The 14058-nt window shown below is 47.8% G+C and overlaps 1 protein-coding gene across 1 annotated transcript; it reads left to right on the top strand.

Moving 5' to 3' along the window:
* Positions 1-503: 503 nt before the first annotated feature.
* LBH (limb bud and heart development) lies at positions 504-9109 on the top strand. Its single transcript, XM_010078117.1, has 2 exons — positions 504-626; positions 8692-9109. The coding sequence occupies exons 1-2, from the start codon at positions 504-506 to the stop codon at positions 8887-8889; spliced, it is 321 nt and encodes a 106-aa protein (XP_010076419.1). The 3' UTR covers positions 8890-9109.
* The last annotated feature ends 4949 nt before the right edge of the window (positions 9110-14058 follow it).

The following is a 14058-nucleotide window of genomic DNA, read 5'->3' as shown; positions in this document are numbered from 1 at the left end:
ATAGAGGAACTGCGGACTGTGGGAATTCGCTTCACTTTCTCGAGCTGGAAATGCCATTAGGGCTGTAAAAAGCAAGAGCTGGACTCGGCGCCGTGCGTTCCGCCGGCGTGGAAGTCCCTGAGGTTGTAAAGTAAGTCTGCAGGAGCTAACACACCGGCTTGGGGCGGGAAAAAAAAAACCCCCAGCGTCTGCACTTATTCAGTGTGTTTTTTTACTTTCCCCCCTTAGGGGGCAGAGCTGGAGGAAGCGGAGTTAAAAGGAACCGCTGCCGTTAAAGCCTCCCGAGGTGTCCTCGAGCTGGGCTCTTGGGGACAAAGTCAGGGGATTGCTCCCGGGGCTGGGGACGTGGCGGCGGTTTACGAGGTCCTGAGCTTTTCCCACCCCCTTCCAAGGCGGGGGCAGGAAGGAAGGGACCAGAGAGACTACCCACAGCCTCTTCTGCATCTTTCCCGATGCTACTTAAACCTTACTCAAGCCCTCCTGGAGCCCCTCAGACCGTTTGCATGCTGTCTTTTGTTTCTAGCCCTGATTATCTGAGATCAGCTGAAATGACTGAAGTGATGATGAACACCCCAGCGATGGATGAGATCGGGCTAAGCCCCCGCAAGGACGGCCTGTCGTATCAGGTAAGTGCTTTGCTGGCTGCTTAGGCAGTAATCCCCTCTGGAGTGGCCTGGGCTGGACTGCAGACTCGGTCTAACGTACCTTTCCATAGGCTGACCTAATAGCAGGTCTAGCTGGAGTGAGAACTAGTCAACAGACTGGAATGCTTGCTTGGCAGGAGCCAGTTCTCTAAAATATGTTACTCAGTATCAGACCAGATTGGCGAAGGACTCTGTTCTTTCTGAAGTGGTCGGGCCCCCACTCCTCCAGCATTCCCAGGGGTTTAGCTGGAGATGGGTTAAGGAAGGGTTTGCCCCACTCACTGGGCTGAGAGAATGCTGGGATCTCTTTGTAACTCTGCATACAAATGATCTGCCTAGAGCAGGAGGGAGGTGTTTATATGGCACTTATATTTTTTAATCTATTTCTTGATTTTCCTGACTGATGGACCTGTTTGAGAAGGTTAAGAGTCTTCTGTAGGATTCAGTGAGGCCAGGGACAACTTAAACAAGCCTTGAAATGTCACTGGAGAGTTCAGTACCTGAAGGCATGAGCCGCATTCATTCTAGAAGTTGTTCACAATGCAATTAGCTATTAACCTCTAGATCAATGGCTGGGGCAAAGAGGCGATCTTAGAAACTAGCTCCAGCTTTAACCTTCAGTCTCAATATCCCTTTAATTTCCTAGCTTATGGTTAATCAAACAGCGAGCTGTGCATCTTAGCCTACTAGATCCATGTTTTCGTGCTCTTCCAGGAGACTTGTTGATGAGATTTAACACAGGTACCCAGTGCACGCAGATGACTTGTGTCTGCTCTGTGCATGGGGTGACTCTTACTGGCAGATCCCGACGCAGGGTTCTTCCTTTGCAGATGTTACACAACCTGCACAGAGGCAGTTGCTCTAAGTGTGCATTCAAATGAGGTGTGCTGTTGGATGCTTGCATATCTACGTCTGAAAAAAGAGCTACAAGGCAGTAACAGTGCACTGAAGCATGAAATCAACTGAATTTTGGGCCACAGCTGAGGCTTCCAGCAGAAGCCAAAGCCATGGGGAGGAAAATGGGATGCATTGCTTTTTTTGGTCAGAATTTTGGATCTGGATAGTGCAAGTTGTTTGCTTTATTGCCTGTGTGTGGAAATAGCAGTGCTTGAGTTAGTGGAAAGCATATGGCCTCTCTTTTCTCTTATAGAGGGAGTGTACAGCAATGAGAGTGGTTGTTAAACCTGAAGCCATCAAACCAGCCTGCATGGGGTGTTCAGTTGTCTTTATGGGTCACCATATGAAGAGGCTTAACCCAGTCAGCTCAAATGCCTATATTTACCTATCCAAATTTTCCAGTGGGAGGTAGAATCTAGGTGCCCTGATTGCTTCAGCAGGTTTTTTTTCCCCTTAGTGCTAATGACCTTGATAAGTCTGCTTGGGCCAACTGGGGAACAGGCCTGTTGGGTTTGGAGTGGATCATCTGAACCTGAAGGTGTGTGAGTCACAAACACTGACAACTCATATCTGTGCAGGGCTTATGCATCCTGGATCTCTGCTCTGTAGTGGTCTAGTCATAGCTGACTTTTTTCAAATGCCTGTAAGAGCTGGGAGCTGCCTGCTGGTACTTCACTTTGACGTAAGCCAAACTGCTGGCAGAAAGGGTTGAGGTATTGAAATGGGGCAGCAGCGGTGTGTGGGCTGTATACAAGGTCTGCCTCTAAAGCAGGTTTGTGTAAAGAGGATTGGGGAGCAGGCTCCAGCCTTCCTCCTCTGGCTGCTAGTGTAAATCAAAGTAGGTTGAAAGCATCCTTGAAGGGTTGAAAACTCAAGTGAGAACAGCAAGGACAAATCTGATGGAAATTGCACCATGAACTCTTTGTTCTGCCTCAGACTTTGGCACTTTGTACTTCATCTTTGCTGATGGAGAGTTTGGTAGATGGAAAATTGTACGCTAGTCTGAAGGCTATAGTGCAATAACTTAAAACCAGACAGGGCTAATGGAGCATGACTGCTCCTACACTGAGGTTTATTGTTCTGAGCTTCAGCATCTTCCTCCACTCATCTGCAGAGCTGGGCACTCGAGGTGTGAGCATAACAGCCCTTGGCTGGCTACAAGAGGCCCCAAAAAAAAGTGAAGCCAGAATTGGGAGAGGCAAACTTTGTTTCAAAAGTTTCTCTTATTCTAGTAGTAGAACTTGGATTTATTTTACTGCAGAGATGACTTCAAATGGAGGTTCAAACTTGCCCCCCTTCGGGCTGTGTAGAGCAGGGACTGCCTGGGAGCTGGTCCCTAGGATGCTAGCAGTGAGCCTGGGGGCTCTTGCTGTTGTAGTATGCAAACTTTGCCAGAACTGTAGAGCACATCAGTATCTGCTGCAGACAGACTTGTCCTACCAGCAGTACTGTTTCAAAGTAGTTTTGGCTTTACTTAGAAGTAAATGGAGGAAACAAAGTCATACAGATGATAAACTTCAGCAATCTGATTGCTCTGTCCCATGGAGTTCACTGAACTTCAGGGCTCCTGTCTGTCTCACTGGTTATGGAGGGAACTTGGCTTGTTGACTTTCCTTCTGCCTCTTCCATCTCCTTGTCTCTGCTCAGGCACTGGAGTTGGAGTGTCTCTGTCTAGACATGGGCTGAAGGTGTGCACCCCCTTGGTGAAGCTCCCTGGCCTTTGGTGAGCTGCCCATCGCTGCTCTGTAAGCAATGATGTGAAAACTGACTGCAGAAGTCGTATGGGTGATAAGGGAGTTGCCTGTGTAGCCATAGTAATTTTTACAGTTTCACTTGCAAAATGGGCTTTCTCACCATAGAAATGGCTTTTCCCAGTTAGTACACAAAACACTTGCAAGCTAATGTGCTCATTTCAAAACTTTTCTATGTAAAGCAATGCTTATTACTGTATTTGCAACATAAAGCTGCTCTCTGAGCACCTTGAAGATGGTTCAGTCAAGAGAAGTAAATGGCTTGAGCAAAAGTGAATGGTGAAATTGGGACATGACTTTCGGATCAGGGTGGCACAGACAAAACAGAAGATGCAGCTGAAGAGATGATGTCATGCTGGGTCTTGTGTCTGCAGTGAAGAGCTATTTCTGGATCTTTAATAGATGTCCCATAATTCCCATGGGACTTACTGAACAAAAAACTCGTTGAAATGCAGCTGATGTCTCAAGATGCCCCTGCTACAAACAGATGTGCCTATGGAGGGCTTCATGTGCTTCCTGCCTGGCAATCTCTGGTGAGCTGAGCCTTTTTCACTGCCAGTCGGAGCTAATGTACTGTTTGCTATTTTCCAGCCCCTAGATATACCTGTTCTCTGAAAAGCCTCACCAGCACTCTGCCAGCTTGTCCTCTGATGCCATCTCACAGCAGCAACAACAATGCTACTGAAATCCAGGCTCAATTAATCATTTTGTGGAGCTGTTGTCAAAACAGTGCCTTGACCTGAATCCTGCCTTGCTGCTTGGAAGTGGAGCAGGGTCTGAGCACAACTGAAAACACTTTGATACCCAAAGTGTTTATTTTGAGCAAATGCTGTGTCCCAGGTTGAGTGTGCTGCTTTGCTGCAGATGGGCTATTTGGCTGGCTTGCTGCTCTGGTGGGACCTTAGGCTCCCTTTTAGGAGATTGGTCTGTGAAAGCTGAGCTTTTTTCATACCATCAGCTGGGGTTTGGTTGTCATGGGGAGCCTGAGCACTTTAAGTCATGATCGCATCACTGTCTAGGTTAATCACAGCCACAGCTAGATGTGAATTGTGTCAGACTGACTGCATCTGGGTAAATAGGCTTAACGCTCTATCTAGGGTCTGTGACGAAAGCTTGGGTCGTCTTTCTTGTTGGGAAAGTAATTTTTGGTGAATGCAACACCTCTTCACCAGTGCCAGCGAAGCGCTTTCTCAGGGAGCTGTGGTGCACGGTGCTGAGGGGTTTGAGCTGCATCTGCTGCATCCCCCTAGCTGAGCTGAGGGACTGATCTGTTACTGCCCCAGGGTCTGGCAAAGGGTGGAAACTGAGCTGCCTCTGGAATTGTCTTGTTTGCTTGTGAGGTGCTTCATGTCTGTGCAGCCTTGATGTGTGCAGGGGAAGTTCTGTGTTAGAGCTGGTGCAAAAGGTCTCAAGGCTGGGCTGCAGAAAGCTGGTGATAGCAAGCAAGTTTAGGATGACTTGTTCACATAGCGTATCTGATGCATGGGTACTAGACAAGATTAGTAGGCTGAATCGATGTGTATTCCAGGGTCTGGGACCTTAAATGAAGGCAGAAGCAGGATATGGGATAAACAGAGCCAAAACTCATCATGTTCGCAGCTACGCTGTGCAAAAAAGTGTTCCGCTGAAGTGCAAGCTGAAGACAGCAGCTAATCAGAACATCTCAATGCATGTTTTTTCCTCCCTACTCAATGCCTTGTTACTCTGATGGAAAATTATGATGTATGAAGTTTTCCTGTCACTGTCCCCCCAAGATAGGGTGATCTGACTGGGGAGTTGCCATAGTTCATAAACCTGAGTCACAGGCTGCTGTGTGCATACTAGATGGAGCTCGGTTTTGAATCATGACTGTTGTGTGAGTAAATGTGTGTATTAGCACTGCTTCTTATAGCTGGAAAATTCCTCCAAAGAGGACACAGAGATGATTTAAATATGGCCTGAAATGAGCTTGCCATGCTTCTTAATGGCAGTAAAGTTTTATTTTAGGAATTTAAATGCTGATTGGGGACTTGGAATATTAACTTGATACTGGCACATAACTTAGCTTTTTAGTGCTGGGAGAATGAGTGATATGTGTATATCAGGGGTGTATCGTATACCTGAAGTATGCCTCTTGGTGCAGACTTTTCAGGCTTGTATAGTATTCCCACAGTGAAGCAAAGCTTTCCCCCAAACCAGTAATTCAATTTGGAAAGATCTTGTTACCTTAGTCTCCCTGTAATGGAATTGAAATCGTTTTCAGCCCCATGGGAGGGGAGACAGGCATTTTAACTATGGGTATTCGTATGGAGTACACATGTGGAAGTTGTTTTGAATTTCCAAGTGTCAGTTAGGATTAGCTCAGAGCTACCCTAATCCCTTAATTGTGTGACATCTCTCCTGCTTTTGGTGTTTCACCATCCCTGTGAATGCTGAGAGAGGGCATGAGCCTCCCCAGGGCAGTGAAAACTTTCCATTCTTGTTGCCAAGACTTCACTGAGGGAGAGTAGAACTAGATCATCCAAAACAGAGGCAAACATGATCTTCCTAAAATTATTTCAAGCTTTCAAGTTCTGCTTTTCACTGCCCTTTCTAGCTGCAAGGCAAGAGTTTGGTCCATTTGTATGTTATCTGGATTGATCCATGAGGAGAGCAGTTCCCAAAACATGGTCTGCTGTGCTCTTGGGATGGTGGGTTGATGCAAAGCCTTCCTCCCACAGGCCTGAGCTGGGAATGCCAGTAGAGAGGCTCACAGGCAGGCTTTTCCTAGACAAGCTGTCCTGCTTGCTGTGCAAAGGGTGCAGAGCTCACAGGTCAGAGCAGAGCTGCTGCATTCCCAGTGGGGACTTTCCTGCAAGTTTTACAGTTTTTTTTTTTTCTTCCCATTGTCTAAATCTGGAGTAGGACCAGATTAGGCATATGGGACCAACAAATGTGGCATGGCACTGCTGGAGTGGGACAGTGGAAAGCTGGTGCTTTCTCTTTTTTTATGGAGTGTGACAATGCAGCTTATTTTGGAGGCTGGTTGGGGTAACTTTTCCACCCAGCTTCCCCAGATGTGCAGTCTTAATCTGAAAATCTTTTTCCTTCAGTGCCTGTGCTTGGCCTGCCGTGTCACCCTGCTTGTCACATGTGAGGAAATCTGCCTTTGTGTATTTTTTTTTGACTGTCCACACCCCTTGAAAGTGCAGTTGCAACATCTCACTTCATGCTGCCTCAACTATTAAAAAGCATGACTTAGTGGAAAAAATTCTGACCTTCTTGGGTTCGGCCTGTCCTGCAGCTGTTTGAGATAAGATTGTGCTAGGGGTTTTTTTAATTAAAAAAGCTGCGCACCACATTTTGGGGATATTTGTTTGTAAGGAAATGACTATACTTAGTTTCTGGAAAAAAAATTTGTCAGGCTATTTTCAAAGAAATTGCTCCAATTTGACCTAATGTGCTTAAAATGATAGCAGCCAAAGGTTAGTTTAATTATTATACTGCTATTTTTCTTGCACAGGAGGCTATTTTCATGATATTATCAGCTTATGTAACCTCCTGAACCACACTTCTTTTTCCATTGCAACCTTCTAAACCATGTAATGTCAAGGGTATATTTTTTCTGTCCCAAGTTTAGATAATGAGCTGATGCTTAAGAGCCATGACTGTACTTCCAGTAATGCACTGCGTGTCTGAAACTGCCTTGGGCCAAGCAGAAGCCACAAAGCCTCAAGAAACTTACTGTCTCATTTGCACTGTCCCCAGGACAGGTGGATGTGTGTGAACAGCCTGTGTTGTGCATTACCTTCTCATTGAATTGCCTTTCCTGGATTTGCACTGAGTAGTAACCCGATGGCTTTCTCAAGTTGGTAACCTGGTTGCCACAGACCTTTGGATGCAAGGGAGAAATGTGGCTGAGCAGTAGAAGACTGAATATTGACAAGGAGGGAATGGTGTGGTTAATACTTGCTAGGCTGAAGAACAAGTTGGTAGGCTGATGTTCCAGTTTGGGGTTTGGACTAGGTCTTCCCAAGGTGGTGGGTATCTGCATGATCGGCATGAGGATTATGATGCTTTGTGGTTAATGCTCAGGGCTCCTGGATGGGGGACCTGCTTTTGTAACTGGAACCACAAAGATGAAAGCAGATGAGGTCTTGCAGTGTGCCTGTCTGAGGCTGGCAGTGCTGTTCCCTTTGAGGGTGCTCTTATGGCTTGCTTGAATACAGCTGGTGTTCAAAGTACAGGGCCTGACTCCTCACCTCATCTACAGCCTTGAGGGAAAATGCATTTTGGGATGATCATCTTCAGGGTGTTTAAATGCATCCATAATGTTAAATGGGCACTCTGAGAAACCTGTTTGCAATAAACAGGGGTCAATTGTTTAATCTGCTGGTTACCAACCAGGTGATCTGATATGGCAACTGGTCCTTGTCACCCAGCAGTTCCTGGATGAGCTGGGGTTGCCCCAGTAGGGCATCCCTGGAAGTAATGCTGCAATTTAGCCATGCAAAGCTCCTGCTGATGCTGCACTAGCAGTTTTTTCTTATACTTGTCTTTGTCCTGGTTCCTAGCGGGATCAAAGCATGCATCCGTGTGGCACTGCCAGCGAGGATGGGCCCTGGTGCTGCTGCAGTGCGTGAGCTTGTGCACCCACGTGTCAAGCTCTGGGTAGGAGGGAAGGGGTAAGGTAGTGCTCTGTGCACCTTGGGGGCTGGAGATAAGGGGGTCCTCATTCTTTGCATGAGGAATATGGTGCATAATTGCTGGTTATGCCATGCCACAGGTACCTCCTGCCCTAAGAAATATGGCCCAGTCTCCAACCATTCCATAAAAGGAGTGTCGTCCTGCTGAGTGTCACTGATGTATGGTAGCTGTAGTATGCAGAACACTGCCAAAATTGTCTCTAAAATGCAGCTGAGCTTCTCTTTAGGTCTGGTGCTGTGGTGCTGGAGTGATACCAGATGCAGACCCTTGCTGGAAGGGTCTGGACCGCTCTAGTGCTGGGTTGCTGTGTGCTTCCTCTCCCTTGTAGCAGCAGAGCCTGGAGAACAAGCCTGTTCTCTGCATGTAGCTTGACCGGCAGCAGGAAATGAGATCTCAGATTCTCTGATCGAGATAGCTCAGTGTGCAAACTCTGAGCATTAATGCAAAAGCAGTGGTGGAGAGGGTGAGGTGTTTGGTTAAATATCCAAAAGGGCAGATGCCTGTTTGCTGAGTGCTATCCAAGCAAGCTTTGGAAGCTGCTTGGGCAGTGCTCATTTCCAATACTCAGAGGTGAGAGAAGCTTATTTATGAGTTCAAGAGTCTTCCCATCACTCAGTGGTTTACTCTGTGTCCTGACTAGTCTGCCCTGAAGACCCAAGTGTCTTGAGAGCTGGGTTTTGGCTAAGACTGCTTGAGTGGAGTCCCTCTCACAGGCTGTTTCTTGTCTCTTTCAGATCTTCCCCGATCCGTCGGACTTTGACCGTTATTGTAAGCTGAAGGACCGCCTGCCCTCCATCGTGGTGGAGCCGACGGAGGGTGATGTGGAGAGTGGTGAGCTGAGATGGCCACCTGAAGAGTTCCTCGTGCAGGAGGAGGAGGAAGAGGAGGAAGAAAACTGTGAAGATGCAAAGAAGGACAACAAGGAGCAATAAATGGCATCTGAGGAAAGGCAAGGGACTACACCCTTCTGAAGGAAGAGCCACACTTCTCTTGAAAGTCTTTTTAAAAAGAAAAAAAGACAAGTTCAATTTTGCACCTGCAAGATCTTAGTTTTTTTTTGTATTCTCTGTATTGAGAACTGAAGTCCTCGGTGTCACCAGACCTCCTGAGGAAGGAAGGAAGTAAACGCAGAGAAATGTTTGCTGTTCTCGAGATCACTATCTGTATTTTTCCGAGACGGAGGCAGCAGTGAAATTCCAAGCACATGGCAGAGGGTGACCACACGAGGACTGCTGGAGGGGGGAGCTCGGGGAGGGGCAGGAAAGTCCGGAGGCAGCAGCCTTCGGCTGGGAGCTGCCTCCAGCTAAAAGCATGAGACCAGAGCCGTCATCTGATTTGCCTTTCTTACAGCTTCCATTTTGTGTGCTGGCGGGTGGAAGGGTGTCCATAGTGAAGCATGGCTCCTGCCGAGGGGCCTGTAGCTCTCTACAGGTCGGCACCTCCTTGGGTAACGTGAGCGTCCGTAGGAGTAGTTGGGTTTCTTGCTCTCGCTGTTGAGCCTGTTTTCCAGCCACTTTTCCCAAAGCTGTTTTCTCCCCCTCTGTTTGCCTTTAGACTCTCCAACGCTGCACAGCTGTATTTGCAGGATAATGTTTAGGCTGCTGCTTGTCATCACTACTGCGAGGCCCTAGTTCATCTTGCAGGCGGTTAGTGTTGGGTAGTGTGCATCAGATGGAAGATGCTCCTGTAGGTGTGAACACCTCGTATTTTTCTCTCCCATTTGAGGCTGCTGTGGTCAGTCTTGTCTTATAGTGTCCAGAGAGTGAAGATTATGCCTCCGTACATTGGTGCCCTTGAGGCTGTAGGGTTTCATGTCTCCAATGTACTGGTCGATGGGCTCGTGAGGGCTGGGGTGGGGGATCTCCTCCAGCTTGGCACTGCAGGACAAGCTGGTAGGAGTGTATGTGGTGGGGAGCACTGCCAGACCTGGAGGTAATCTGAAGACAAAACACCAGATCTAGTGTGGATCACCACGGGGAGAAGGGGGTTTGCAGGAGGAGCAGTCTGTTGGGAGAGAATTAGCCCAGGTGTCCTGAGACAAGGTCTGTTTCTGCTTCATAGCAAGGGTGAGATGTTTGTGGATGTTTTAACAAACTGCAGACTGACCTGCGAAGTCTGTGGTTGTGTCCCCTTCGCCATAGCCTGCTCCAAAGAGAAGTATTTTGTCTCTGTTTGGGGAGGCGGCCAGTCTGCTTGCTGGGGGGGTGACCCACTGCTTTCCTGGAAAGTGATGGTCTTGCAGCTTTGGGGACCAGCTTGGGAACCAGTCGGTCTTGGAACAGGATGAGAACAGTTACCACCTAAACCAAATCTGGGGTAATGGAAGAGAAAAAGAAATGTCAAGGCCTTAACCAAACTTTCATAATAATCCCAATGCCACCCCCCTTTGCTTATAACTGGTTCAATTTTTAAAATCTATTTGGACATGTGTGTATTTGTATTTTTAATACCTCATGAGTAGTTGAATGCTGGTGGGGGGTTGGGAACTGCTTTTAACAGGATTGTTTTAGTCTTGTCTTGCTTGTGTTCAAACATAATGGCAATAATTTATCAGCTCTGCATAACTGTTTCAGACAGATGGGAGTTTGGAGATGAGTTAGCACAAAGCAGGAGAAATTCAGTGTTCCTACACTGTGGCTGGCCTCTGGTCCAGCAACGCAGACTCGGTTGTACATGCTCCTTGCCCGTCCTGGTGGACAGTTGATCACTGAATGGTCATGATACCATTTTCCCTAGTGATGGATTCAGCTCTTGTATCTGTAACACTTGTTCTAGTCTTGCTGTCTTACTGGAATGAGCTTGTACACCTGCATACCAGCCAGTTGTCTTGTTTCTAAGTGTTACTCTCTATCGGTCTCTCCAGTCTGTACCACCAAGTCAAAGCTGTATATCAAAGATACTACCCTGTGGGCAGCAATGAGATGGCAATCCTTGGACTTCAGACCTGCTGTCTGCCCTAAAGACTTGCATATTTCTGTCTGCATCCTTTTTTTGGAAGTATTGTGTGTATTTCTTTGTTGTTGAACGTTATCTAAAGAACAAAGCACTCCAGTAAATCTCCTCCTGTTGTATAATATACATTCTATATTTCTGTAATTCTTTTTTGAGCCTCAGGGAGAAGCTAGCATTTTTTTCAAACTACATTTTTGTCACTGTGACAGTTGTAAATAAAGTTTGAAAATGCTTTCCAAACATACTGGCTTTATTCATACTGCTAAAGTGGGTTGGGATGGTCAAACTTCCAGATAATGGCTGGTCCTTGTGCTTCAGGTCTGAGGTGTGCTGACTTGCAAGGCTAATGCAAATATCCTGAAGAACTGGGATCTATCAGTTGAGGCTGTTCTGTGAACCTGGAGACACTTGTTTCATGCATGTGGCTGACCTCAGAGCATGCACTATTAGGGTCTCAGCTGAGCTACCTGAGGTTGTCTCCTTTGGCTGTTTTGCGTCTAGAGGTCAACTCTTGAGCAGTCAGTTGTGCCTGGCCGCGTGCTGATGGCTGTGTGCTACAGCTCGTGGGGCTGTCAGAGGAAGCCTGAGTGTGGTTCTGAACTCATTTGGTACCCAGGCACTGTCCTGGGTGTAGGAATCTGACCATGACAGGATTCAGTAATTCAAATTTTGTACTCAATTGGATTAAATTTTCCACTAGAACCAGGTGATAGGAAGCAAATGCCCTGGAATGCCCCTATCTTTCAGATATATGGAGAGAAGTTCCTGTGATTTGGGAGGTAACAGGCTCTAATCTTACCTATACAAACAAGCTGGGCTGAGGCTAGAGTGTTACGTGTACATGAGACTGGTTTAAATACACTAACTAATGACCCTTGGATTTAATGCCTGGAGGCATTCAAGGCCAGGCTGGATGTGGCTCTGAGCAGCCTGGTTTAGTGATTGGCGGCCCTGCATATGGCGGGGGGGTTGAAACTGGATGATCACTATGGTCCTTTTCAACCCAGGCCATTCTATGATAATGCTTGGACTGAGGGCATGCTCAACATGAGCCCCACAGCTCAAAGATGTGTTGTGCTTAGCCCTCATGGATGTTTTATGCCATAGAAACATAAATGCAGTGGTGAAGCTTGCCTCTCCTTCAGTCAGCCTCTAGCTCAGGTGCCTTGACTTCTTCCCCTCCTTAGGCACGGAGTTGCTTTCCTTCTAGAAGGAGCTGCAGCACTTGCAAGATGAAGTACTGGTCTGAAATCATTGAAGGTGTTTAGTCCTACCCCAGAATGTTTCTGATTAAAATACAGCACTGGTTAAGGAAACTGCAGATGAATCGAACTTGTCTGCTACCTCCGTGTGCTTCATGTGAACAGGTTTTTCAGGCTCGTGTCAGAATGAAGCCATTCATTTTGTTTCCTGATGCATCATGCTGTTTTTGGGCCAGACCAGAAGGGCTGGCCTCTGAACGGGGCTCACTCGGCTTCGGAGGCTGCCCTGCGCCAGCCTGGAGCGGTGCTGGCAGGAGAGTGATGGTGCAAAGGGGGCTCTTCCCAGGTCCTTGGCTCCACCTGTTACCGTCACACTGGAACTTGCATCACCAAATGAAAATGGACTTGCTGCAGAATGAGTGACCCTGACTCATCCCAACAACTCCACAGGTGGCATAAGGCCCTTTCTTTGCACAGAGAGCAACATTTCTTCTGGCTCTCATTTAAACTCCAGACATTTTTCCTCCCTGAAGCTTTGCCCTGTAGTTGCAGCTGATAACACAGCGAGCTGTGTGCTGTTGCCTTGCTGACTTCAGCCTGTGTTCACTCTTCCAAATACTTGGTGCGTGTCCACTTCTGCTCAGCTTCACCAAAGCACATACTCACTTGAAACACACTGAGCGGGTGAACTCTTGGCATCTGGCTTTGCCTACATTTGGGTACAGCAAGGCAAAATTGTTGCTCTGCAGGAGTGCAAAGAATTCACCATCAGCACTCTGCTTGGGGAGCAGCCACTATCCCTAAATCTTTGCTTGAGGAGAAAACCTCTGGGCATTGCATGGTTGAAGTGATGCCTTTCTGTTTATGTGTGGACAGAAAAGGAACAGTTTTAGGAAAGCAAAGAGCTGGGCTTTAATCCGAGAGAAGTGCAACAGAGTTTAATTGTGCACCTGGCTGATGCCCCTGTGGTCGGTGATGTCTGTATGGATGCATCTGTGCTTCCAGGAGCCTGTTGTGAGTACACATTTACACGTCTTGCTGCAAGGTCATCACTGCTGTGTTTCAGGGTCCTCTAGTGAAAAGCTGGGATTAAAGGGTGGGCACAGGTGGGCAGGGCTGTGACCCATTTAGGGTTTCTTTGCCTGCGTGTGCTCGGGCAGGGGTGAAGGGTGCCGGGGCTCCCGGCAGCGGAAGGGCTGCTTGCGGAGGCGTGGGGCATCCCTGGAGCTGCAGCTCTGCCCAGTGGTGCTGGTAGCACAGCAGCATCAGTTTTTCAGCCATTCCAGTTAAAAAGTTGTCTCTTTTTTATGGCTACAGCTATTATCTGCCCTCAGAAAGGGAGCCCAGCTGGAGAGCAGCTCTGCTGAAGTAAGCTCAAGCCTGTCATAACAAAAATGAAAGCTTGCAAGCATTGCTTTTAGGAGGGGGAGGGAAGAGGTTTCAGACCCAACAGCTAAGGGGGGGAACCGAGTTCAGAGAAACCTGTGAATAGCACGAGCCTTGCCCTGGAAATGCCTAGGACTGGTGGTAGTGCTGTGTGCGAATGTGGTGATGAGCAGAGCTGGAGAAAACGAGAGCCATTGTGAAGTGAGGAAGGGCACTGTGGGCAGCTGCTGGTGGCAGAAAGGGGAAGATGATGAGGATGGGGCAGGGCTGCACTGCTGGAGCTCCTTTGTGGCCCTGGATGTGCAGCCAGGATGTACCCCGGGGCCATTCAAGTACAATGAGCCACAGCCCTTGCTGGTGAAACGCCATCAACAGAAATGACTTTGGTGCAATTGGTAAATCCACTGATGAGGCTCTGGTACCCCCCCAGGAGATGTGGGTCATCACCACCTGGGGCAAGCGGGAAGCCCTGGGAGATCACCTACTGGTCTCCACCGTGTAGGAGAGAGTGCCAGCCTTGATCCTCTGATCCCACCTTCCCCATAATGACTCTAAAATAGG

Source organism: Pterocles gutturalis, unplaced genomic scaffold (genome assembly GCF_000699245.1).
Source record: "Pterocles gutturalis isolate BGI_N339 unplaced genomic scaffold, ASM69924v1 scaffold30058, whole genome shotgun sequence".
Taxonomy (NCBI): Eukaryota; Metazoa; Chordata; class Aves; order Pterocliformes; family Pteroclidae; genus Pterocles; species Pterocles gutturalis.
This window is presented reverse-complemented; position numbering and strand designations above follow the sequence as displayed.